The 26356-nt window shown below is 37.1% G+C and overlaps 1 protein-coding gene across 1 annotated transcript in view; it reads right to left on the bottom strand.

The window, feature by feature from the left end:
* DNAH6 (dynein axonemal heavy chain 6) overlaps positions 1–26356 on the bottom strand; it is an 81051-nt gene that overhangs the window by 50038 nt on the left and 4657 nt on the right. The window contains exons 11-50 of the mRNA XM_078854883.1: positions 25897–26097; positions 25299–25419; positions 24975–25126; positions 24597–24749; positions 23868–24119; positions 23449–23577; positions 23163–23276; positions 22748–22891; positions 22370–22582; positions 22110–22202; positions 21669–21788; positions 21115–21295; positions 20052–20148; positions 19270–19465; positions 18799–18963; positions 18143–18256; positions 17880–18005; positions 17128–17283; positions 15946–16107; positions 15686–15823; positions 15383–15550; positions 14383–14531; positions 14178–14285; positions 13467–14028; positions 13175–13297; positions 12576–12758; positions 11908–12051; positions 11533–11754; positions 11265–11412; positions 10970–11127; positions 10280–10411; positions 7979–8150; positions 7096–7242; positions 6872–6945; positions 5275–5429; positions 4828–5059; positions 3384–3536; positions 2361–2501; positions 1745–1987; positions 997–1164 (exon numbers count right to left, since the gene is read on the bottom strand). Of these exons, the coding sequence (XP_078711009.1) occupies positions 997–1164; positions 1745–1987; positions 2361–2501; positions 3384–3536; positions 4828–5059; positions 5275–5429; positions 6872–6945; positions 7096–7242; positions 7979–8150; positions 10280–10411; positions 10970–11127; positions 11265–11412; positions 11533–11754; positions 11908–12051; positions 12576–12758; positions 13175–13297; positions 13467–14028; positions 14178–14285; positions 14383–14531; positions 15383–15550; positions 15686–15823; positions 15946–16107; positions 17128–17283; positions 17880–18005; positions 18143–18256; positions 18799–18963; positions 19270–19465; positions 20052–20148; positions 21115–21295; positions 21669–21788; positions 22110–22202; positions 22370–22582; positions 22748–22891; positions 23163–23276; positions 23449–23577; positions 23868–24119; positions 24597–24749; positions 24975–25126; positions 25299–25419; positions 25897–26097 (6609 nt within the window). The remainder of the gene's footprint in view (positions 1–996; positions 1165–1744; positions 1988–2360; positions 2502–3383; positions 3537–4827; positions 5060–5274; positions 5430–6871; positions 6946–7095; positions 7243–7978; positions 8151–10279; positions 10412–10969; positions 11128–11264; positions 11413–11532; positions 11755–11907; positions 12052–12575; positions 12759–13174; positions 13298–13466; positions 14029–14177; positions 14286–14382; positions 14532–15382; positions 15551–15685; positions 15824–15945; positions 16108–17127; positions 17284–17879; positions 18006–18142; positions 18257–18798; positions 18964–19269; positions 19466–20051; positions 20149–21114; positions 21296–21668; positions 21789–22109; positions 22203–22369; positions 22583–22747; positions 22892–23162; positions 23277–23448; positions 23578–23867; positions 24120–24596; positions 24750–24974; positions 25127–25298; positions 25420–25896; positions 26098–26356) is intronic.

Raw genomic sequence — 26356 nt, 5'->3', positions numbered from 1 at the left:
AAACTGTGATTTAAAATGAGGCCCAATAGTTGTGTGGCCAGCAGTACAATGCTCCACTGAGCTAATGCTCTCTGCATACTGACGAGGATACATGTGTTTACAAAGAGGATTCACATGGCCTTGACCAAAAGTACAGTATTGAACATCACCAACAGGGAACTGCAATAGAACACAAGCCATAGTCCCAAACGCTATCAAGTGTTTTGGAGTACAGATGTATTATTTGCCATGCAACCAAATGTGGATAATTACACTTCCTATAAAATGTAAGGGTTTTCTTAATTTCATATAATTATGTCATGTTGATTCCCTAAGGTAAATACGTGTATTTGTCCTAGACACCATAACGCAGATTTACAATTTGTGAACAACTTTCATTGAACAGTCACAAAGGTGGGAATGCATATTTGAGAACATGTAGCTATGTATGTTTAACTTTTCGCACTGCACGTAGCCAACCATGCTAATCGGAGGTGTGAGGGAAAGACAACTAAACACTAAGAACAGTTCTAAAGAAATTAACTAATTACATAAATTGCACAACACATATTGAGGATACCAAATACTGAGACACATTCAAATTGTTGCGATATAATTATCCTAAATTATATAATGTTCCTAAATCCAAGGTTATACCTATTTTAAAAAACATGAACATTTTATTTAGCAAATAATTAGTAAAAACTACTGAGTGTGTAAAAACGTTTATTTTGTGTTCGATATTTATTTTTATTTTTGTTACAGTTGCTGGGCAAAGGCCCAACATGTCCAAGAACAAACAGGACTATTACATATGTTATAGCTCAGAGTTAAAACTTGAATTCAATTCAGGAAGGTTACAAGAGCTTTGGAAAATAGCCGATAGGAGGGAATTCCAAAGTTTGAGCAGTGCGAGGGAAGAAGCAGAAAAATAAATGTCTTGCATGTAAAGTGGTCTAGCTGTAATGAAGCCTACTATGCAGTGATATGCTGTGTCAACCAGTAAGGGATGTTAACCTGATCAGCATTCTCCTGGTCTGTAGCAAGCCTTTCCATCAAGGCTTCCACATCTTCTGACTTCTGCTTGAGCACGGGCTCCAGGGCTGACAGCTCCAACTGCAGCTTGTCCACAAGCTCGTTGGTTTCCAGCAGTTTTGTCAGGCCATTCTTTATGCGATCTCTTGACTTGAGGGAGAAAAGTCACAACTAATTGCCGATTCTGTTACTCATGTCAAACAATTGTCTTCTTATTCGGTTACTGTTGGAAACACCTTTTTGAAGCCAAATCAGTGGATTGCTTTTATAGCTTAGTTTGTGCAGTCGTTTATACTGTACATCTCCTCGAATTTGACATCGGCATTTTTAGTGATACTCAATTTTTGAAGATGTTATCAATAAATGGTAAACAATAAATGCTTTTACCTAAATGAGATGCCTGGAGTGTGTGTTCATGTGAACAATTCTGTGCTACAAGTATCATTTATTTGGTTTCTTTTTTTTTTATAACTGAAGAGTGATGACTTGCTATTTCTCAGCATCGAGCAAAACCTTCCATATAGTTCAAGACAAATAATTTGTTCAGTTCAATTCATGATCATTGCAATAGGTTGATAACAATTGATAACATAGATATTTTCTTAAAGCAATTGGAAAGTCCAAAAGGGCTAAGCATTGGTTTAAAAGTAATAATGAAGGTACTTTACAAGAAAATATACCAATTGTTTATACAACAAAGGCAGGACAAATAATTGAGTCCATTGCTTACATTTGTGAGCTGACTCCGTTTTTCTCCCAGCATGCTGAGGTAGAGGTTTATGAGCTCCAAGTAGGATGTCGGGGTAGTGTAGTAGCGCCGACGCAACTCGGCATAGTAATGCTCAGCAAATTCTGTGACACTCATGTGTATCTCTACACACATCTCAGACAAATTCTCCTTCAGCTCATCGCTACCCAAATCCACGGGGGTGAAGAACGTTTTGGAGACTGAGAGCAGTGCCTCTCGTGGCCACTGTGGATAAGAAAAATAACAATAATGTCGATGAAACGAGTACATTGAAATTATCATTTGTGGTGTACATTTTAAATATCTTTAAGTATTTGTAAATTGTCACTAAGAGTAAATAACACAATCTAAAATAATAAACATATTAATATAATGCATTAAAAGTTTTTTTTACTGAAATCTGTGCTTTTCCACAGTCCATCTTATTTCATGATTGTCAATACACTCAGTGCAAATGTAAACAAGCTAATGATGCATTAGGCACACGTCTTGCTTGAAAAACATTCCGGAGGACTGCAGATAGAAAAGCACTGTGTTGCAATATAATAGTGGCTGTCCATGTTCTTCAATAACCGGACAACGAATGAATGTTACGCACCTGGACAAACCAGTCGATGGTGCAACAATTGACAATGGATGGGAACATGCGACAGCGTGCTCTAAAAGCATCGCCTACGGGGCTCATGCAGAGCACAATGTGCAGCCTGGCTCTCACACGATTGATAAAAAACTGTAGCACCTGTGGATTTGGAGAAAGCATTAGAGTACGTAAGAAAGTATTTTGCATAGAGTACCATTGCATAACAAAACACTATCTCACGCTTTTAAGTTCGTATTGCACAACCAAAATAATATTTTCACACGGAGGGTTGGAGACAGTATCACGTAAGCGTGAACTATGTGTCACAATGAGTGGGACATGACTGCAAGCCAATATCTTGTGTCACTGGACTTTTGAGGTTAATTTTGGCTGACGGTGCCTCTGGTTATGCATAAACAACATGCATACTTCATCAATACTTTGTATTTTCATTCTATAATTTAGTCAGACTTGAATAGGCCACCTTTCGGATTGCACCATAATGGGCTACAAATTGCACACCAAAGAGTAATTATGCAGACGCTTGTTCTAAAATACCCTTGCATATTTCTAAGGCCCTCGGGGGTAATAAAAAAAGCTTCATACCCTTTACTGCAAAAAACACATCGCAAAGAACAAAATGGGAAAGCGATCGTCCATCCATATTCAGCTGCATCAAATCCTTCCAGCATTTATTAAAAAAAAAACACTCCGTTTGTATACATACCCTTTCACTCAGTCTGTCTAGTTTACCTAACCCAAATATAATCAACACAATGGAATGATTGATAATGGGACAATGCAGCGAGTACAAATATTCGTCAAAACAAATACTGGATGCTTATAGGCAATGGTAATATTGCACACAAATAACCTTCTACCTTTGGGTCACTGTGGATGTATCCACCAACAATGACTGCAGAGGAAGTAGCTTATATATAAGTGGAGGTTTAATTGAGTGGACCCACAAAGGGCAAGGGAACTGGACAATGGGATACTGATTCAAACAACACCTGTGACACGTGTGCAGTTTGAGCGTACCTCATCTCGATTTCCCTCTGGAATGCCAGCCTCCTTGGCTTTGGGTCGTGTGGCTGCTAGTACTTTCTCAAGCTCATCCTTCTCAAAGAGGTTGGGCACCTCCCCAGAGTTCAGTATGTTGTTAATGTCTTCCAAAAACTCCTCAATTACAATCTGATACAGAACAACCAGTTTTTAACTAAAATAAAAAAAAAATCTGCGTACACCTTGTTCAATGTCATACATCTAAACGTGTTTTAAATATGTAAAAACATGTTTAAATATAAATGTAATACTAATTGTAACAAATTCAAACCTAATGTAAACGTTGCGCTATTGAAAATTTTATAATGCCATTTCTAAAATAGAAATTGAAATACAGCAGCAAGAGATGATTATGTTGGAAATATTTATGCATTAAAAAGTATTCCCATTTCATTTTCACATTTTACACAAGATAATTTCTGTATTCTTCAGGAATGGTAAACTATGAATTTCTGTATGCCGTTTTTTGTTATTCCTCTCAGAAGGAAAGTTATTTGTTTAATTTTAGATCTTTAGCCTTCTGTGGAAAAAATATATTATCATATACATAGAATGCTAAGGTTGAGTATAGCTTTCAATTCATGCTATGAATAGTTAAAATTTCCTGTTTATTGTCATAAAAGACCTAATACATTGTGAACCAGTGTAAATATATAATTGAAAATAATAAAAATATCACATTTGATGTTATCATTATTGAAGTCTCTCAAATCTTAAGATATGCAGCAGTGAAATATTTAATAAAATGTACAGATATAAAGGTTGAATGACATGAATTATGTTTGTGCAATGAGAAACATAATTGTGCATCAGTGTATAGATTACATCCCTATCTTATGTGAATTTCCCAGAATGTTTAATCGAAGACACTGGATCAATTGCCAGGTTGATAATTTAATTAACTACAGGAGTCAATAACAATTGTTAAAATAAATATACCTAAAGCAAGGCTGTTATAGTAAGCTCTATTCATGTCAATTCCTAGAGGATGTAAATATCAACAAAAACATTGGAACAGTCTGGCTTAGGGCTTTGTTGTGTATTCCAAGCGTTCACATTTTGTAGGCATCATTAACATTTTTACTCATGCCACATGAAATAAATATTACCACAGCAGCTGCACAAATGTTAATATTTCACAAACTAAATGACTTACATAAATGTTGATTTAAAGCTTTCGTGACTGCAGGGATTCATATTCTTGGTTATTTCGGTAAAGTCACGTAGAAGGGAAATAATAACATCATAAAAATATTTTAATGTTTAATATTTTTATTATTTTATTATTTCCCTTCTACGTGACTTTACCGAAATAACCAAGAATATATTACATAAATGTGTTTAACGTTTTACATATAATCTTTATCAGGCCGGACTTTTGATTACTCTCTGATGGAGCATGTTTGTGCACACACTGCACCTGCGTATCAGTGAAAAGGAAAACGGTGTCCTTGTCTTCAACGCCAGCAATGGTGTACAATTTGCGCAGGTCCTCGTGGAACGTGTCATAACTGTAACCTCGGCTGAGTTCAATTTGAAAGCAACGGTAACCACACATGTGGCAGGCGAGACGTGTGAGGGACTGCTTTCCAGTACCGCCCACCCCGACCAGCAAAGCATTTCCACGCTCTTGGCGAATCATGCGTGTGATTCTGACATGGGGAACAGAATATAAGACGCTTGGTTATTTCACAAACCATGGAATACCCTGCAAAAAAAGTACCTTTGAAAAGAGGTATAAAAGCATTTGACATGAAGCACCAAACATCATTATCATCATCATCACAATCCATGGGCAGATAGTCCATAGGTGTCCACTGCACGAAACATTATATGTAAAAAAACATTTTTTACAAATAATATTCACCGAGTAACATGCTCAATGGCATCTTGGAAAAAGACCAGTTTCATCTCCTTCGCAGAACTGAGGTTGTAGTCATCCAAATAATCCTGCAATACACCTTTCAGCTTTTCCACATCTGTGAGATCCTCGTAAACACGGTCAGCCCTCTCCACTCCAACCTGGTCAGATACAATTGCGCATTTTTGCAGTTACGATATAAGCAGTTGAAACATTACTAAAGGATCCCACTCTTTCATTCATAGAAAATACTCTGGTCATATTAATACCATGAAGTCAAACAAGATAAACTGCATGTCAGTCATGCAGTTCAGAGGGAACAAAAGACCACATTCACCCTTAATATGTTTCAGTTTCATTTATTAAGTATAACCCTGTGAGCCATGCGGCTCTTGACTCGGGTGCAACTGCAACAAACAAAAACATGAACAAGAAACATTTTTTACCTTCGTGACTTTACCGAAAGAACTAAGAGTATGACTACACACAACATAAAAATCCAGGAAAAAACAGCAGTCTTCCAGAAAAAACACCGTATTTCAACGCTGTGTGCAAAAATTCCAGTGGGATGCAAGTTAAACAATAACAACCATAAGACAATTTAGATTAAAGTTATCAGGCTAACTCTGCACTACAACAAACAAACATGGCTAAACCAAAACGTTTTCAAAATCACCAAAATAAAGCAATAAAAACAATGTAACGGTGATCATAGGAACTGTGATTCAAATTTAACAATAAACGATATACATAACATGTACAACCAAACTTTGCAGCCATAGCTGGTTGCATGAGTCACTCCATAACAGCAGGATTATCAGTATAAAACATTTTCAATACACCTTTAAAGATCAGCACACTATAATCAAAACTCAAGATCATACTTTGCAGCGGTCTTCTGGAACGATACATTTTATTTCAGGCCATTCTGAATAGCAGTGGCAGCTAGGGGTGTACAACTCCTCTAGAGCAGTTTTGAGTGAAGATCTCACAGGTAGTGATCCAAGTTGCAGTTTATTGGCGATAGCATTCCAGACTCTGGGGGCATCAATAGAAAAGGCCCTTCCTCCAGTATTTGTACGGCTATAAGGAATGTGAAGCTGGTAAATGAGTGAAGACCTTAGGTCACATTTGTTCTTCGAAACAGTGAGGAGATCCAGCAGGTAGTCTGCTGATTTTTTTGTAAGTACATTATGAATAAATAAGATCTGATGCACAAGCTGTCGATCATTAAGATAAGTTAACTTTGACCCAATGTAGAGATCGTAGTGGTGGGTCCTATATGGGCAGTTCAATGCAAATCTTAAGGCTGAGTGATACATTGAGTCAAGCTTCTTCAGTATAGTACATTGGGGCTGATTTATATACGATGTCAAAGTAATCAAGTAGAGGCAGTATGGTAGCTTTTATCAATTCCAAGCGGAACATGGGGGGAAGCAGTGCTTGTGTCGATACAGAAAACCAATTTTTTATTTTGTCTTTTTACCAATATAATCAATGTGATCTTGAAAATTCAGTCTTTGAATCAAAGATGACCCCAAGATACTTGTAACCACTGCCTGAGTTTAAAAGTATAATGATAATTTGTATGCCAACTGAGTACCTTCATGAAGTCTCCAAACAGGATGGGATGTTTAACAAAATACTCCGCTTCGACTTGAACTCCAAATTGTTTACCTTGGCAAAAAATACAACAAACCATCAATGAATGTCTCATTGATATTAATTTTCATGCGTATAAATGACAATGCTGCATTTGTACATTGCTGTTAATTATTTTTCATCACAGATAATTGAACATTTATGTGCTTTGTGTAGATTACTTACTTGCCATCTCTGCCAGCATGGTATTAAAATACTCCTTGTCTTCATTGTTGATAAGGCGATCATGGAAAACTCTCTGGCACTCATGGCAAAAGAGCCTGAAAATCTGATTTTGGTCACGAACAGTGCCTGAATCACACTGCAGAATCCCTGAAAAAAAAACATATTAACACTCATTCCAATTGTGATTAAAAATAAATTGTCATGCACACTTTTTAGGAAATTTTTTTTTCATATTTTATTTAAAATACCAATGTGATAAAAATGAAGCTCTTACTCAAGAAAAACAGAAATGAATAATGAAATAAAACCGATGCCATGCATATAAAGGATTTATAGTGAAAAACTTTGTTTTTACGGGTTAATTTTTTAAAACATTGAGGACATTTAAGTAAATGTGATGAGCTACATGAAACACATTTAAGCTTAAAATTTTCACCACTGCGTTCAAAAGATATGTGAGCATAGGCAGTCGTGAATTGATGTAAAAAATAACTTCGGAGGGGACACACATTATAAAATAATAGCGGTCGTTAGCATGCTGCACTACAAACTCGGCAACCTCAGTGTGTTTCCTGGCCACGGCTAACACCAGTGGCAAGGGATATCTGAACCGATTCTAGACTCAGGACAACCCCAATGAGAGAATGGTATGGGGGGCCTTCATCCAGAAATTGATTGACAAATGCTGTCACTTTATTGATATTTAAATACTAATTTACTTCCACAAAGTTTTGACTTAACTTGATATTTAAAAAACATTTTCATTCATTTTTAATTTGTGTAGAGTACCGTGCGCCCACTTGTTCATGTGTACCATAATAACATGCAAATATAAAATAAATATGCGTTTACTTTTCCTAGTTAAATAATGCCACTTGCGTACCTTGCATGCATTTTGAAAGGTCTCTCAAATTAAATATGTAATGGGACTTGGCTGGGGTTGGCAGCAGGTCAGTGCTCATCCGACCATACATCTCAACAGCTGCTTCAACAATGTTTGTAGCCACCTGCTTGACTGCCGCAGGAAAATCTACCAAGAAGCCCGTTAGGATAGCCTGCAAAGATAACAGTGCATAATTAATAGGAACTAGAATTCATTCACTCAGGAATATCAAATGTGCAATCATAAGTTTGTATGCAAGTTCAAAATATATTATAAATGTATTACTTTCTGTCAAAGTTAAAGCTTACTATGTATTGAATTAAAAATAATATTTAGTATCGATAGATAATTTCCAGTTTTATTAAGATTACTAGTCACTGGAAAAACACAGAGAGGTACAGAGGTAATGCTCCAACAGAGATTATAAATCAATTTAATTCAAGTTCGATCACTGCCATACACATCATTGCATATTTCTTGATATAATAAAATAGCACATTAAAATTATATAACCTCAACTCCAGAAAAAAATGCAACTTAAAGCTTTCAATCTAAGTGCTTATGACAGTCCCTTTTTCTGAATGACCATCCCAACGTCAAATCATACATTCCTTCCTCAATATTTATTCATTATTAATACATCTTCTTTTGGTGATCCGCTGGCGGTGTACTTCTGACAAACCATTTCAATGCAATGGCCTGGGAATAACACTATTTCACTTGAACACTTCCTCTCCCTGATTCCATTTCACAGTCCCCAGTGCAAAGCCAGAAAACCCCAAAATCACACACTTCATCACAGTAGCTTCATCACATTCACTGAGACACCACACACCTTTCAAATCAACTCAGCATGTGTATACTGCACTCAGAATGAAATAATAGTGAAGATATCGCTTTTCCTCAATCGTTTTACTTTGTTGGTCTATCTTCCCAATGTATTCCAATCATGCCATCAAAGTCATGTCAGCAAAGGAAAAATCTCTTCAGAATTTTATGCAGAGCAGTGCACCCCGTGTTTCTTAAAATGGCCCATGAAAGCGTTTTTTGCAGAACTTCTGAATTATCCTTCAAGTGACCTTTGTATTATTTACCCAGTAGGGGGCACATTTAACCATATGTTCTGCGATGAGATATTTTTTTCTCATGACAGTCAAACAGATCATTTTAATTCTCAGATTTATAATTTTGCAAAGTCAAAACTAGGTTTAGTTATGTTTTTGTGTAGTCATTAGTGTCCAGGCTAAGACTTCGATTCGCTACACTTGAGAACCCAGTTTAATTATGGGTGGCTTCCCAGATTCCAACCCAGCATTCACAACAGTGCTGGCTCCATATTTTGAGTGTAAATCTGCTTAATGCAAAGTGTAATGGATTTCATAGCTCTTATACTCAGAGGATAATATATGTTTACTTGGAAGACAACGCAATAAATTGCCACATTGTAAAATTACGATAGATTTATGTAAAACAGGTAGCTTCAGAATCTTAAATAGGTTTTCAACTGTTTTTTAAAAGTTAGCATTTTTGTAGCAATATAAATTTCTATATCCTAGCACATGAATACAATTGTATAGCATTATAACAAAATTATTGAAATTCAATACCGTGGATTTCATTACACTTGTTTAGGTAATTGCCTTTCTTTATGTGTCATTGGTATGCACAAACATACACAATTGGTTCCATTGCATATAGCTGAATTATTTAATAATAAAAACCCCCTTGAGTGTCCTTAAATGTGGGTTAATGCAAATAAAAGGTATTTTCTTTTCTTTTATAATCACGATATCTATCAGTCGCCCAGCTTTGTCTTGGAAACAAAAATTTTAAACATATTTCTCAACTGTTTTTTTTCATACAGCATATGAGTATTATTAACATAGGATAACTAAAACAATAGCTTTATATCTTTAAAAAGAACAAGCTAAATGTATAGCTGTTGTAAGCAACTTGCCATTTGGTATAGAATAGTGATTGTAATGCTGTAAACATAATACAAGTACTGTTTGTCTGTAGACATTGTTTGGTGATTTTCTAATGAGACATATAGTTTGTTACTATACAAGTACATTCAATGTGCACGACAGGAATGCATGTTTAATAATTTTAGAGAATATTTTAATCATCAAACATAGCTCTCTAGGTGAAAACTGCTCTGGCTTTGTCGTGTCAAAAGCAAAGAAAGAAAGCTAACCCGAGCACAATTTTTACGAGGCAATTATCAAATAACTTTGCAGTACTCTCGTGTTGATAATTATACTGCATTCCATATGGCATATATTTTTTTCCGAGAATTACCTGGAAGATCTGCTTGAGGCTATGCTCAGACGGCGAAGGCAGGCACAGCATACTGAAGTGTCGAATGAAGCGTGGTGTAACAGGGTTCCTCCCGCCTCCCGGCGGGGCACAGGCTGCAGCAACGGTCACATCCTATTTAGTAAGAGGAAAGAAACCACCCCACCGCCCACCCCACACCAGTGCATTAATAAACATTTTTTATTTAATTTTACCAGGTACACTTTTGTGCGTGTTTAGTTTATTGTCCTTCCCCCCCACACCTCCGATTAGCACGTTTGGCTATGTACAGTGCAAAATAAGTTCAACAAACATACAGGCAAGGCCCACTGAGCTATGTAGCTATTTTTCAGAAGCGACTTGGCCTCACATGATAGCTCAACGAAGTGGCTTTTATCATGTGGAAATTTATAGCAGCCAAATAATCGAAACTCATGTTGATTCTAACTATGGAGGGAAAAACCGGAGGACCCGTAGAAAAATCCACATGAGCACGGGGAGAACATGCAAACTCCAAATATACAGGTGTCAAGTTTGAGATCAAACTCACGACCTCCTGTATAGCAGGCGGAGTAGTTAACATCTCACCACCGTGGTGCCCCACATGCTTTGAATAAAAGTATGACATTTGGTAACCATCAGCAGCTGGTGGCTCACAAAATAGCAGATCTTGCAGAAGGTAAAAGTACATGCCTGGATCTCCTTCCAGAACATTTTTTCCCGGTCATAAAATCCTCCAAAGTCCTGGTATTGGCGTAGCAGCTCAATCGGAGGTTGTGAACCATATCGATCCAGCTTTGGCATGTTCAAGTCATCCACAAATATGATCACACGCTTCTTTCCCGGAGCACCTGTGGCACAAAAGTGTGCATAAGAAAACTCTCCACAAATGTTTTTGTTTAGAAAAACTATTTAATGTAGACTTTATACAACTAAAACTACAAATAACAATCTGCTAGTTAAACTCAATGTAATTACGTGGCATTACCTATGATGTTTTTCCTCTTCTTTTCCAGCTTGGACTCTATAATCTCTTGGGTTCTTGTAGATGATGTTTGAGCAGAGAAGTTAATGTACAGTGGGACGTACTGAGCCTCCTCTTGTATCTTGTCCAGCAATCCCCTTGCAACCACAGACTGAGTACACACACACAGACCTCACACAACTCAAACTCCAAGAGCAAAGGATGTTGATTATTATTTAATAGTTGATTATTATTTAATAGTTCAAGGAAAGAGATGAACAGACAGTGATACCTTGCCAACACCTGTGGTGCCAGTGAAGAGGACAGAATGCTTTACTGCCAACAGTTTCTCCATGAGGTAGCCAAAGCGCATTGTGTCCGTAGTGGGCACCAGCATTTCAAAGAAAGGAACCTCTTTGTTGTAGCGGAAGCTGGGGACGATTCTCTCCCATGGGTCGAGTCGATTGGAGTCATAATCCATGTAATAACTCCACAGGTCCCCAGAACTGGGCAACTTTATCAATAAACATCGCGCAGAAACATTTCAAATTATTTATGAAATGTAAGCAAATAAAACACACTACTAAATGTGAAGGTGATGAAATGTTTATGTTAAATTTTATTATTTTGTAAATGCAAAGGCTGTGATGTGATTGTCTATGTTTACCTTAGCATCATGATTTTCTTCAAACTGATGTTTGACAAAAGTATCAAACTGATCCCAACAATTCTCCACCAGGTTCCCTCCCACAGCCCACAAGTAGCAGAACACAAATGTCTGACAAACAATGCTGGTCAGCCTGGAATGCTCCTGTCAGGTATGTCAAACAAGTGTAGATTACCTGATGTGCTTCATAAAAACATATTTGAAACATTATTTTCTACTGACCTTAATGCATATAGAATAATCACGTATTTTTTGTTTCATAAAGAAATTTGCAAAACATATCAGTGAAACAGAAACTAACTTTCCATAACATTATAAGATATAGTAAAACATTTCATACGTTGGGAATAGGTTCCCCCTTTTTTCTGGCAACAAAACAGGTGTTAAGATGTTAAAACACCAAACTGAAGCCTTTTACAAGCAATCATGTCTGCATTAACCACAATACTTGTGGTCAGAATGCAAATAAAAAACGTACTCTGATAATATATGCATTGTCTTTGAAACTAATTGGTCCACAACAGAGACAGCTTTCTTTTGAGCCTAGTCTCAAAACGGTGTTAGACCAGAGGACGCCAAAAGGCGTACTAACGTTAAATGCTTTAAACAGATTTAAAAAGTACCATCTTTCATCCTCCTAAAAAGTAAAACAATTGCATTTGTCATACCATTTTAAGATCTGGACCTCCTTTGCCCAGCAGTAGGCTCTCCAACAGACAGCTGAGTGTGGTGACTTTGCTGATATCCACCTGGGGCATGGCCTGCGTACACTTTTTATTCACAAACCTGAGCCCATCTTCAACGTAGTTCTCAAAAAGGGCCATTATGTACTGTCCTGTGTCTCCCCCAAACTGAATATAAAGAAAAAAAGATATTCAAACTTTGACACAAAATGTTTAAATGGTAATCACCTGTAATGAAGTCAAGTACACTGTGTGTGGGTACATATACAACACTTTTGTCAATTCACTGCTGGATGAGAGCCTCCCCATGTCCTGCCCAACCTTCATTTGACATTACTTCACCGCACCGGTTAATAGGGGATTGTGAAGGTGAGAATCATATAAGTGAGAGAATAGAAAGTACAGTACAGCAACAAATGATGCTGCACTGCCTTCTGTTGCCCACCACATAGTTCTGCAGCCACATGCGACATTTGTAATGGTTGCATATCCAAGCAATGATCAGGATCAATCCTACTCAGCGTTCAAGATCTGATTAAATGGGGCACATTCTTGGTGGTTTGATCATGGCCAGTATACGATACCTTGTCAATGATCCCATTCATCCAGGTCTGCACATACGGCATCCACTTCAGCTCCTCGGAGTCAATGTAAACCATACCACAACGGCTTACAGTTGCTGGAGATGCCACCTTTAAGTCTTGCACCTAACAGTGTGAAATAAAAATTTTGTTTAACAAACATGATTTCGTTTTTTGTTACAAAAACAATATTTTGCCAAATAAAATAGATATTTTAGGCAGGAGAACAGAATCAAATAGAAATTGGATGTGAAAATAATGTTACGTTGCTTGTAATAAAACAAAATTGCCAAACCTCAAAGATCATGTGTATTTGAGGCGAAAGCTTGATCCTCTCACTGTTAGCCAAGCAAAGCATCTTGTTGTCATCCAGCACAGTGTTCAAATTCTCAATCCAGAGTGCATCCACAGGCCCATCACAAATTATCCACTTATGGTCTTCAGAGTCATCAGCCACAGCCAGTCTCACACTGAGGGCCATGAGGCCATCACGCCATTCTAGTGTGAGATTATTCACCTCCCCGTAGAGCTCACCCATGCTGATGGACTTTGGATTTAGCACGGTTGTGTGGACTTTTTGATAAAATGGGTTGTGCTCGCTCTCACCAGCCTCGTGCAAGCTTCCCAATGCATCAGATAAGGCTGTATAAACGGTGGTCTTTCCACCACCAGTAGGACCAACAAGCATAACTCCATGGCGTACCAACATCGTCTCGTACAGCTGGATAACCTTGTGCACCATCGACGGCACTGCCTGCAGCTTACGAGCTTTCAGGGCATTCTCAATGGATGACTGCAGAGAGCCATAGTCATGATTCGGAATCTCAACCCCGGGGAACAAGTCTGAAAGGATCCCACTGTGAGCAACAAATAACGGAGACAACACATGCTGAGAAAAAAGTTATTTTCACGGTTTGAGATTATTCTTTTTTTCCAGTTCTATAAGAAAAGATTAGCATTAATAATACTATGAATTATGCATAACTTTAATTAAAGTAGTTATTACCTGAAAAGCATGGCATCGTCAGCGAGAAACTTCGGCAAATTGGAATCTCGTAGCGCTCTAATCAGCACAACATCTTCTCTCAGATGGGGATTTTCTCGCTTCAGGGATCTATACAAATGATATAAAATATGCAATTAAATATGTACAAACAAAAATGTTACGACGAACGGGCTATGCATGCAAACCTTCTCCAGCAATGACATACCCAGCCATTACGAGGACAGATTTGACAGCCCTCATTCCAAAGTCATAGTGGTCTTGCTGTGAGAGCTGCTCACTGCACAGCTTGTACATCTGAGTCATCTTCCTCGCCAAAACCCTGCTTGACTCAAATCCCTCCGAGTACAAAATCACCTAACCACAAAAAAACCACATGAGTAAACAAGTGTATCAGCTCTACCTGGTATGTAGTGTACTATATTCGATTTTTTTACATTAACAATTTGCAGTTTTTTCGTACTTACCCATTTTAATTCTTAGCACAGTACACAGGATTTATGTATTTTTGAACGATAATGGGCCTGTAACATCGTTTATCAAAATGAGTCTGTGTTAATTACTGACATGTGATGCCAAGAATATATTTTCCATTCATCAATAAAATAGGTCTACTTAGGGGGCTTAGTAATTCAATGCATGCATTAACCCTAGGTTCACTCATGACACAAAGGCAAGTGATGAATACCAACACATACACCCACTCGGTCCAATACGTCATACGTACAAAAAAAGCCACACTTTGACGGTCACTGAGAGATGTACCAATGTGTGTTTGGACGGCACTATATTTATTATTTTTATTTATGCTCATTTACCCAGCAAACCTTCACTGAGTCTCAAGCCTTTTTTTAAAGAGGGGACTGCCAAACTTTTACAGCAGGGGGTAATGTTGCCATGTGAAATCCCAATTGAGTAATTTACACATAATACTCTATTTAGGAATTGGAGCGTTTTTGGCCGATACCAGTTACTTTATATTTTTGTATTACAAAACTGTATTTGATGCTGCACATGTATAACAAATGTAAGGTTAATCATAAATGACGTACAGTAAACATTCCAAGGAATGCAGCCTTCATGCATGTAAAATCAGTTTAAACACATAGCTATATATAACCCTTGTACATATAAAATGCAGTCACCAGAGTAATTTGATATTTTATTATTTCATAAAGAAATTAATAAACGAGCAATGTGATACTTACCTCAGCAATAAGAGCATAGTTGGGAACCATCATAGCAATAGGGCGGAAGAGAGCTTTCAGGTTGTCTGGAAGCTCAGTTCGCCCAGCATATCCAGGATTCATAGTGATGAAGGCCGCACAGGTTTGAATCAACTTGATCTCTCTTCCTTCAAACATGAATCTGGGTACCTGTATAAAAATCATGTATTCATTAATCAACCACTTACACTAATAAGAGAGGATTAGGTACAGCATATAAAACCACTTAGGCCTCTGTATTGGCTTTAAGTGTAAAGGGTATGAGGTCAAATAAATTATTTTTACCTTGGCAGCTTTGGCATTTCGTATGGTTATCAGCTGTTGGGCTATCACTGACAACACTTCTATGTCAATTCGGTTGAATTCGTCGAAGCAGCACCAAGCGCCTGACTGTGCCAGACCACTGAAGAAACGTCCCATCATCTACGAACATCACAGCATTATAAATAAACACGATCCACAAGCATGTACATTTGCTTTTCCTCTTTACACATTTCACAATAACAGCTTGGAGTACCAAGCATCACTCAAATTAAAAACATCACCTTGTAGTCCAGGCCATCAGAGCAGTTGAACACCACGCATTGAATGGCCAGGGCCTTTGCAAGATCCTTGGTTGTCTCCGTCTTACCAGTGCCTGCAGGCCCTGCAGGAGCCCCTCCCAAATCCAACTGCAGAGCCCCCATCAGGCACAAGTAGCACCGGTCCTGTTGTCACCAGTTTCATAGTTAGTATCCCCATTGTAATATGTGCCATGAACTCTGGTTTTACTCCAGCAATTAAAACACTTCACTCACATCAATATAGTACATAACATCTAATTTTATCAAGTTTTAACGCAGGCAGATACGGACACCCGATGTACTCTTTAATTTGCTTGGAAACTAATTTCCTACCATGTTAATTGATATTTATATTTAATAAGCAATACAATACTGGTAGAAATCCTTACCCCATCCTGAGTCTAGAATTTCTCACCATAACCAACGATGTTTGTGACATGGTAGTTGAGTCAATGTCGAGACAATTATGCCACTACGTATGCCCATTTCCACCAACTGATTATCATGTTTCTGGCTTAATTTAATGCTCTTAACACAATTTACATTTTTACTATTTAGGCATTTTATTTCATAACTGTATATTTCCTTTTATGTCATAACAATGAGAGCCAGCTAATACAACCAGTTTTTATGATAACATTTATCCATACATGAAAGAGACCTGTCTCATTGAGCCTTAGGAAGTAAACAATACAGTATTTCTAAAGCCAGGATACAAAGCTATATCTAATCTGTCAGTAGTTTGAGATATATTATGTAAAAAGTATACATGACTTCAAAGGATATATACATTTGAAGACCAGGTTGTTGGATGCTGAGATACTTGGTGGGAATGGAGGTATGCACGGCATGTAATATAGTTCACTAACATTCATGGCTGTGTGCGCTTGATTTTATGAATGCACCAAAGCTATACGAAGCTTGGCCAAACATACGTACCAATTCTTTATAATTTCATGAGCTGCTATATTCTTTTGTATACCTTGAATGTTATTATATTAATATTGATCTAATGAACAAAACACGGTTTTACTCGGTTATGTACAATTCAATTTGATCTATTATTAGATCGGTTTTAAACAGCATGTTGGATCTATTTTTTTTTAAATGAAATAGACTCACAAATTGAATGCCCTGGTTAATATTGACCATGTGTCAACTCACGGTAAGTGGAGTGATGACTAGGCGAGGGCAGGCTCCCAGGTATTCGTAACCGTACACGTACTGTGAAAGCGCCATTCTGGCCACACAGTTGTCAAGCTCTAGGTCCCAGTAGTATCGCAGCTGTCGCTGCCACTCAAAGTTGTTAGCAGTCTCCACCTGCAGGTTACACACAGTACAAATACCCTTTGTGGCAAGGTTAAGGAACACAGCAATGCCTTAAGGGTTAAAACTTCTGTTTAAAAGCAGGTTTTTTTGGGGTAAATGCAATGCCACAAATAAAAAACTTGTGTCATTCAAAACAATACAAATGTGTTGATTTGTAGTGTATTATTTCCAAGATTTTACAAGTGAAAGTGGATAAATAGCTTTCAGTGCATTATGTCAATGAAAATTATGTTTTCTTTGTACCTTTGGCTGTTTGATTAAGATCAATAATATGTAATAAAATATTGCCCTCTGCTGTATCATCTACATTGTACAAGAGAGATCACTGTCTTTTAGCAGCCTGACATTCAATTTAATCTCATGTTATTGGCTACTTCTCTCTTCTAAAGAGCTAAAAGATAAACCTAATTGTAATGCAAATAAATAAATATAATAAATAGCCTAATGGGTAAATTCAAACAAGTTCCAAAGAAAAGCATTCAAGCCATTGCTTTTAAAAACAGCCTTGCGCCTTAACAGTTTTCATTATCTACATATTATTTTTAAAATCTATCTTATTTGATTAGTGTTTGCAGTGAGAATTTAACCTTTTGTTGAACCATATCCGTGACTATGTCTCTCGCATGCACATCAACTGTAATCAGAGCTGTGATGATGCACCGATGGATCTTGGGTAAATTTCCACGGACCAAACAGGCTAAAGAATTTAATCTCTGAAACACAAACGAACAACAGACAGGGCATCAAGACAGCAAAATTAACAAAACCATTTAAATTCATCTCCATGCCAACTCTTCCAACAGCAGGTATTTTAATAAGTATGACACTTGAATGCTCGTCATCAACCTACCTCAAAATTTTCCTTTTCAAAATTCGCAACAGATTGCAGGTGATCATGGTCACCCCCCTCCAGACACTGAGTAAGGTCTCGACACCACATCAGTTGAGCGACCGTCAATACAACCTGCGGGCATCCGGAGAAGTGGAATAACACATTCAGTGTATTCATATATACTTTCTGGAGCGACATGACCCTGAGTAGTGATGAATGCCTCTGAGAAAAAAAAAACTGATAAAAAAAGGCAAGTATTGGACAAACGATGGTGATAGATATGAACATGTATGTGAACCACCCTTTTGTCAATCCACTGCTAGATGAGCACATCCTCATGCCATGCAGGTCATGGGGAGTAATGGACCATACTTCACCATACTGGTCAGTGTGGGTTGAAGTTGAGGAGCATATATGATAGAACATAGAAGTACAGTACAATCATGTAAATTGCTGCACTGCCCTCTGCTACCCACCACATAGATTTGCAGCCTACAATAGCTGTTATTCTTGGTGACCACCCAAGCATGCACTATCCAGGCTCAACATCTGATATCTGATGAGATTGAGCACATTCCTGGTGATGTGATTATAAATTCTATCACTGTTGTTATGAATAAATAGTCGGTGATATATACATTTTATATACATGTCTTCTTTAAGCACTGATCTACCTGTGATGGGATTCCAGACACCACCCACTCAGTACGTGGCATGCTTTGGTATTCACCAATGGCCATTTTTGTGAGCCTTCGCAAAGACTGAAACATTGCTTCTTCCACTTTCCCCAACCAATCTTCCACATTGCCACGGGCCTTCAGACCCTTGCCCAAGCTCACCTGCAATACAATACAGACCATGAACCATGTGCCTCCCTGCTTTACAGTTACACGTCAGCTGCTTCGTGCCTACTCTTATTCCACGAAAAAAACGAATATGTAATTATTTCACAAATCTAAATGTGCATATAACAAGTATATCTTGATTTCAAAAACGGAATTGCGTATACACTGTACATCATTGATCTCCAGACTGTCATGAATTTTTAATACTATAACGTGAAAATATACAGTATATGTTCGAACTAAAGAAAAACTATATTTTATGATGAAGAAATAGCAAGGATTAAATAACTGCTCACCCACCTTTTCCCCCTCAGGGGAAACCATAGCGAGGATATCGTTAGTGAACGTCCTCTCTTGCTCACCCTCAGCTGGTGCCAACGCAAACTCTAGCCGGGCGATGGCATCAAAGCACTTGCGCAGGTGCGGCTGCACCGCCTGAGGATTGCGCGTCTGTGCAAGGATCTCCAGAAGCTCGTCATTGGATAAAAAGTAGAATCTGTCAAGTAAACCGAAGACGAATGACAAAAAAATGTTGGATTAAAGTAAAGGAGCTTTTTGATTTACTGTCGGAAAAAGTATAACATCATTGTGAGTAATACACGTTAATAATATTCTTATTCGTTCAAGGTGGCAAACCTTAAAAAAAAAATCGTTGTGCAGGTGCTGAGATGGATTGTCACAACGCCAGACCGTGAGAAGGGAATGGCTTGGGGAGACCTTCATTCAGCAGTAAATTTATAATGGCTGATAATGCTGATAACTTAAAGTGTAAGAATATGTTGTATACATATTATCTCTCTCTCAAATTTAGCATTCTCAGGAAGAACGTAATCAACCAGGTAGGGTGTTGACTGTTATGTTAGCCGACTCTCTGTTGTATTACATTACATTTCTAAGTATACTAGATTTGTGTTTCTATTTAATTTATGCCTGATGATGATTGCTTGTGTTGCAATCGAAACGTCATATGCTAGTATTTAATTTAATTTATTATTTTATCTTTATATGTGACTTTACCGAAAGAACCAAAGAATAATGTTGTATACATATTTTGTCGATTAAAACATGACAGTGAAGCTCACCTTGGGAAGACCACTCGTTTGGATTCTAAATATGCTTCAAGGCACTTTTGGATTTGTTCAAGTAATACATTGTTATTCTTAAATGTGTCCAGAAGGCCTGAAAATAATATAATATAATGTTAATTAAATAGCCACATCATTGTAAAACTACTTAGCATTTGTGCGAAAATGCAATGATTGAAACGTAGCCCTTAAATATATTTATTTCAAATACTGTAAAAAAAAAATCATAGTTCTCATGACAGTGGCAAATATGGACTCTTCCTGAATGCAAATAACATTTAATGAAATGCATATACGTTGACATGATAAAAAACACAGAATGCACGCAATCACCACAGTCGATGGTAAAGTTATAAAGTAAGTAGATGAAGTCAGTTATCTGTGGTAACAGAAATCAAACCTAGGATTCTGTTCTAGAAAAATCAAGACCATGGCCTCCCTTTGATAAGTTTGAAAAAAATAAATGGAATCTCAAATTATATGATGGTTGAGTGGGTGAAAAGTTACATTTATTGCACAGATGCTTATAGATGTGAATAATAGGAAATGAATATTTTTTACAAAAATATAACGCAGGTTTATATGAGATACGGTGCTGGCAAACACTCTTGCCTATATCCTGCATTGAAATACGATTAATGATTTTGTCAGAAATATTATTGGAAAGAAGCAGTATTGCCACCAGAAATAAACATGTGCAAACGTTTATACTTTGGTCACATCAGACAAAGAAATGAAATAACCATGTAAAATCTATCGTAGAAGAAATGGTGTTGGGCCATTATAGAAAGGGATGACCTATCTGATTAACATAGTTGGCTATGTAGGGTGCGAAGGAAGTTCAACATAGATACATACGACCAGCAAGGAGATGGATAGATCGATGGGAAATCAGCTGTTGAGTACAAGAAGCTAATGGCGGATCGAAAAGGCTCCTGCAAATGTTGCTAAGATATCACTAATATTCAGCCATAGATAAATGGTTTTAACTTAACTTAATGAAATCATAAGTATTAATTTTAACCCAGTCAATAAAATGAATCATGTGGGGAATAAATACCAGGCTGAGTGGCTGCCCGTAAAGCATTGGGAAGACGATAAATCTTCCTCATGATGTCCTTCCAAGACTTGTCCACCTGCATGAACATCTTTGCCTCAGCTGGCAGCTGCCTCTGGATGTCAGGTGCACTGAAAATGCTTTCTAGATAAAGCCAGTTCCGTTGGCATGTCATCCATTCTTCCTGTAAAGCAGCATTAAGGCACAGTGTTGCTTTACTATCGAATACAATTTATAGGCTCCAACAATTATGTTTTCTTCAATAAACAATCAAGGTGCACCAGTAATGACATTATTTATATATGTCCAGTTCATCTCCCCAAGGCTGTAATTATAGACAAGCATTCGCATTCCAAATAGCTTAAAATAACTGTACTTGGCTATTTTTCTTAAAAAGGGAAGAAAAAAAATCTATGTTACCTGATAAGGCATAATTTGCACAATCAATATAATATTGAAGCTAAACAGTCTCATAACACTCCTTTGCCCAGTAACTATGCAAAAATAATTTCACGGATGTTTACATAATTAATCGAGACATGCGGCTGGCTACATACCAGCGTTTGATTGAAGAGCAAGAGTTGCCTTTGCCACTCATCAACCCGAGATTTAATTGGTCCAACATATCGAGAAGAAGTTATGGTGGAAATATTAATGATGCTGTCATCCAAAAGAATCTGAATAAATGTGACAAAATATGTTCATTATAAAAGGTGCAAAAACATCACGCACATGGAAAATGGGCTAAAGTCATGAAATAAAAGATCGTGTCTAATAAACAGATGATGTTTGATGTAATGTTGGATCATTTTTTTAGAACACATTATTTCTAGCAGATACAATGATAAAAAATTTTTTTTAAAATAACTACATTTTTTACATGTGACCACCATACAAATAGAGGGTATAACGTTTATAAAATGTGGCTGATATGATAATTATTGCATAACTGTTCAACATAATATATACTCTCTATAAATATACCGTTTTTAACTTACCTGAATTTCATCAGTTCCTGCCAAAATAAAAACATCTTTTGAATCACGATGAGGCAAAACAACAAACTCTGCAGTCTTCCAGCCATCTTCAACCTGCAAAACATCCAATATTTTAACAATAACATTGACACTTTTAGTATGTTAACTACAGTTTCGAAGTATATTCACGTTGGTGGGTTAAGTGTAATTTAATCGATGTTTTAATGACTTTAGGCACTTAAAATGGGCCCCAGTCATATGAGAATGCGAAGGCAAGGCACCTTTTTAAGGATGGACTCAAGAGATGCTTCTCCAGATGCCTGTCCCGACACGTCCTGGATTTGCTCAGCATAATGGAAAACTTCCAGCTCAATAAGGCCAGCAAGTGTGAGTGGAGTCTCCTTATCCTGCAAAGGAGCACCTACAATCTCTTCCAACATCTCCCAATGACGGGCCTTCAGGGATGGGTTTCTCAGGAATGCAACCACTGGCAGCTGAGCGCAGGCAGAGTGAGGGAGAAAATTATAAATGTAACGAAATACATTGAGTTAATTTTTTTTTAAGAATTAGGTTAACATTCTTGCAGGACATGCATATCAAATGTATATTTGGAAAGTATAAGACATAGCCTTGCAATTACATCACATTGCTCACCCTACCTTTTCTCTGATAAATTCAACCTTCTTTTTCAACAGTGGAACTACATTATTTGGTGGCAGTCCCTTCTCCAACTGGTTAATAATCTTCGCATATTTGGCGACCTCACTGTTCAGTTGTTCAGGATCCAGGGTTTCAAATTTACACTGTGCAAAGATTCACAAAGTACGTGAGAAAAGTAATTTAAAAAAACTAAAGAAACACATTACAGAATGCAGAATGACTCATCTGTGCCCAATGTATTGAAGTTTTGCACAAATTATCTGTGTGTTTGAGACGTTGAAAAAAGTTATCCAGACATCGTAAAAATATGAGTTAAATTATGCAGCAAAACAATGTAAAACAGGCAGGAACATTTTTATGAACATTTAATGGTAGAATTCAAAAAGGCAGAGTAGCACTTCTGCTTTTAAGTACCTCCAACCATTCTTTGGTAAACACCTCCCACTCATCCAAACTGTCCCACATCATCTGTTTTCGCTTTAGTTCATCACATACTTCATTCAAAGCATCAAAATTTGTAACTTCCACCTGAAAAATATTAATAAAACATGTACAACATCATAAAAACACTAAAAAGTATTGTATGAACACACATGTTTTGTAGCAACAAAAATTTAAATACAATCAAAAACAATGAATACATGAGTACATCATTTTAGAAAACACAGCTACTCCATTGTATAATTCAAACATAGCAAACCTTAAAGTTCTTCTGGTAAGCCCTGTACTGAAGAGCCTGCTGCTGAAATGCATCTGTGGCAATCATCTGTTCTTTCAGTATCTCCCGAACCTTTGTCTTGTCACTTGTAATATCTAAAATCATAGGGTCCTAAGGCACACACAAACAAACGTAAGTTGTATTGTTTAGGGTATACACTGTTTAAGACCCTGCCTGAGGAATACATTGACAACATTGGCTCAGGGCCAGCAGTGGAAATGTCCACGACCTGACAGTCATCCGAGCAGACACATTTTGAATCCCTAACTTTGTTGGTGCAGAGTTAAACAAAATATATAGCAAAGACAAATTAGAGTTGTGAAACATTTTGAGAATGACATACTAAAAACAAATGCACGTGACCACCTTGTAAACAAGAGGGCGGTATGTTCAGTTCTTACCTGAGCTCGCTGCTTGACAATCTTCACCTCCAAATTAAGCTCCAAAATGTCCTTATCAAGATGCTGGCAGAACTTCTCAAGGTTGCCATCACGCTCGCCGACTGCCTTATCAATGGTGTTCTGGACAGATGTGATGGACTGCTCCAGTGTCGAGTACACCACAAGGTCCTCCGGTGGTGTTGGCACCTTGAACTGCTCTATCAACTGATACATCTGCACGACAATCTGCATCTCTTCCTCAAGCACCTGAATCTGTAAAATAAAACAAATATTTCCAGAGACAAAAAATTGTTTTTAAACTGCTTTAAATCATAATCCACTATCTATCCACTGCTGGATGCATGCCTTCCCGAGCTGTAACAATGTCACGGTTGTATGATGCAACAATTCATATAGCTCCTGCGCATGAGGTGCTTTCATTGTTCCATCTCTGTGGTCATCGTTTTGGCGTGTTCTTTCCTTTGGCTACCATTCCGCACATTTCAGCTTTTGTTCCATTGTATTTATTAACGTCTACATGTCATGGAAAACCTAGCCCTAGCCGCCTTATACAGTATTTTTAAATGGATAAAATAAAATCAAACTTGATTTAACCGTGTTATAATCAAGGTTCTAGTCAAAGCTGACATTTTGCAATCTACCATAACATGTACATTTATTAAAGCAAGACATTTGCCTGTAAGTGCTTTTATGGCAACGGGGTAATGAGGATCTTCCAACATTCCTTACCCGGTCTTGGATCTCGTCAAGAAAGGTGAGGCTGTTGACAAACTCAAAGGTAGTGGAGGGTACTATCTCTAGCTTGAATTGCCCATCACGAGCTTCTGAAATGATGGCATCTGTCTTCTTTCTAGACAGCACTGGCAATAAGTCATTAATTGCCTGAAAGAAAAATCAGATTAAAAACATGAATACATTCTTAGTTCAAATGTTTAATTGTGAATCAACTATATTAATGTTGTCATGAATTTTCACCCAATATCAGTATGCATCACTGGCAGTAATTTATACAACTTTAAAATCACAATATTTAATTGTTGTCTTGTATTCTGTTGAAAGACACATTTTAAATCAATTTTCTAGAAGAAAAAAATCCCTCTATCTCACATTCTGGCACCGCAGTGGTGAAGGAATCAATTTTTTCTTCAGTTTGGTTGCATCAACCAATAGCATCCCCAAATCTCTCCTCTGTTTGATAGCCACTGCATCCTTATGTTGTTCATGATATTTTGCAAGACTCTCTTCAAAGAAGGACACATCTGCAAAGATATCACAAGTGAAATATTTTAAAACCCAATTAAAGCAATGTTTAGTGAAATAAAAAATGCTTTGTTAAAGCAATGGTCAAATACTGAGCTCATTAAACAAGACCACATGTGCAAAGCTGTTAAAATATTAAGAACTACTTCGGTGATAAATTGCTGAATATACCATGCTCTTTGTTTTTGAGGGCTTCTAGATCCAGGCTCTCATTCTCTTTGTAGAAAAGCCTGAACTGTTCAAACGTATCAGCATATAGGCCAGCAGCATTAAATGCTGTTTGTATGACCTCCTGTATGAAACAAGAAATGAAGCAATAAAACATTAATATGCGAAATCATCCACTAACACAAGATGTAATAAATAACATTCACATAAAACTAAATTAATTTGAGAATGATCATACACATTTGTAATACTACTGAAAGACCCTATACATGATTTACTACTGAAAGACCCTATACATGATTTACAGTAGTTGTATAATAGCTTTAACATAGAATGATATCTGCATATTCTACAGCATAAACATATGAAGCACATGTGTATATAAATTATAAATGTTTCAGCTATCGAATCATGTACACATTTGTTGTTTTTGTAATGTATGTATTTAATCAACTATTTATCATACATCATTATTTTATTGTTCAATCTATTTATTATAACTGTAAATATGTCTTATCATATTCATGTGAGGCAAACACATACATTTCTGTGCATTTCGAAGAAAATACAAATGTGTTTCACTGTGCGTCAAATCATATACCTGCACGCTTGTTATGATTTTATGGAGGTGTTTGTCATCTTGAAAAATGGTTTCTAAGCTCGGGCCCTCCCCACAGCTTTTTTCTTCACGCTTCTTGTTGATTATAGGTTGGGTGAATGCATCAAAATAGATGTCGGTGACAAGGTTGTCTACAGACAAAACTGTATCCTTGAAAGAGTCAATCACCTCGGAGAGTCCATCCTATATTGGGCATATATATATAATTGGCAATTGATTAGTTGACAAATGTTGTCATCCCTTTTAAAATGCATACATTTGCATAACAAAAACAAAATACTCTTTGGTTCTTTTGGTAAAGTCACGTAGATAGAAAATTAATAGATCACGACGTTTCGATCGCAACACAAGTAACCGTTATCAGGTGAAACAAACACAGCAGGAGAACTGCTGACGTAGGAAAAAACTAAAATAAACAATCAGCAAAAGGGTGTAATAGATA

Source organism: Lampetra fluviatilis, chromosome 3 (assembly GCF_964198595.1).
Source record: "Lampetra fluviatilis chromosome 3, kcLamFluv1.1, whole genome shotgun sequence".
Taxonomy (NCBI): domain Eukaryota; kingdom Metazoa; phylum Chordata; class Hyperoartia; order Petromyzontiformes; family Petromyzontidae; genus Lampetra; species Lampetra fluviatilis.
The sequence above is the reverse complement of the archived record's forward strand: the minus strand, read 5'-3'. Positions and strand labels throughout refer to the sequence as shown.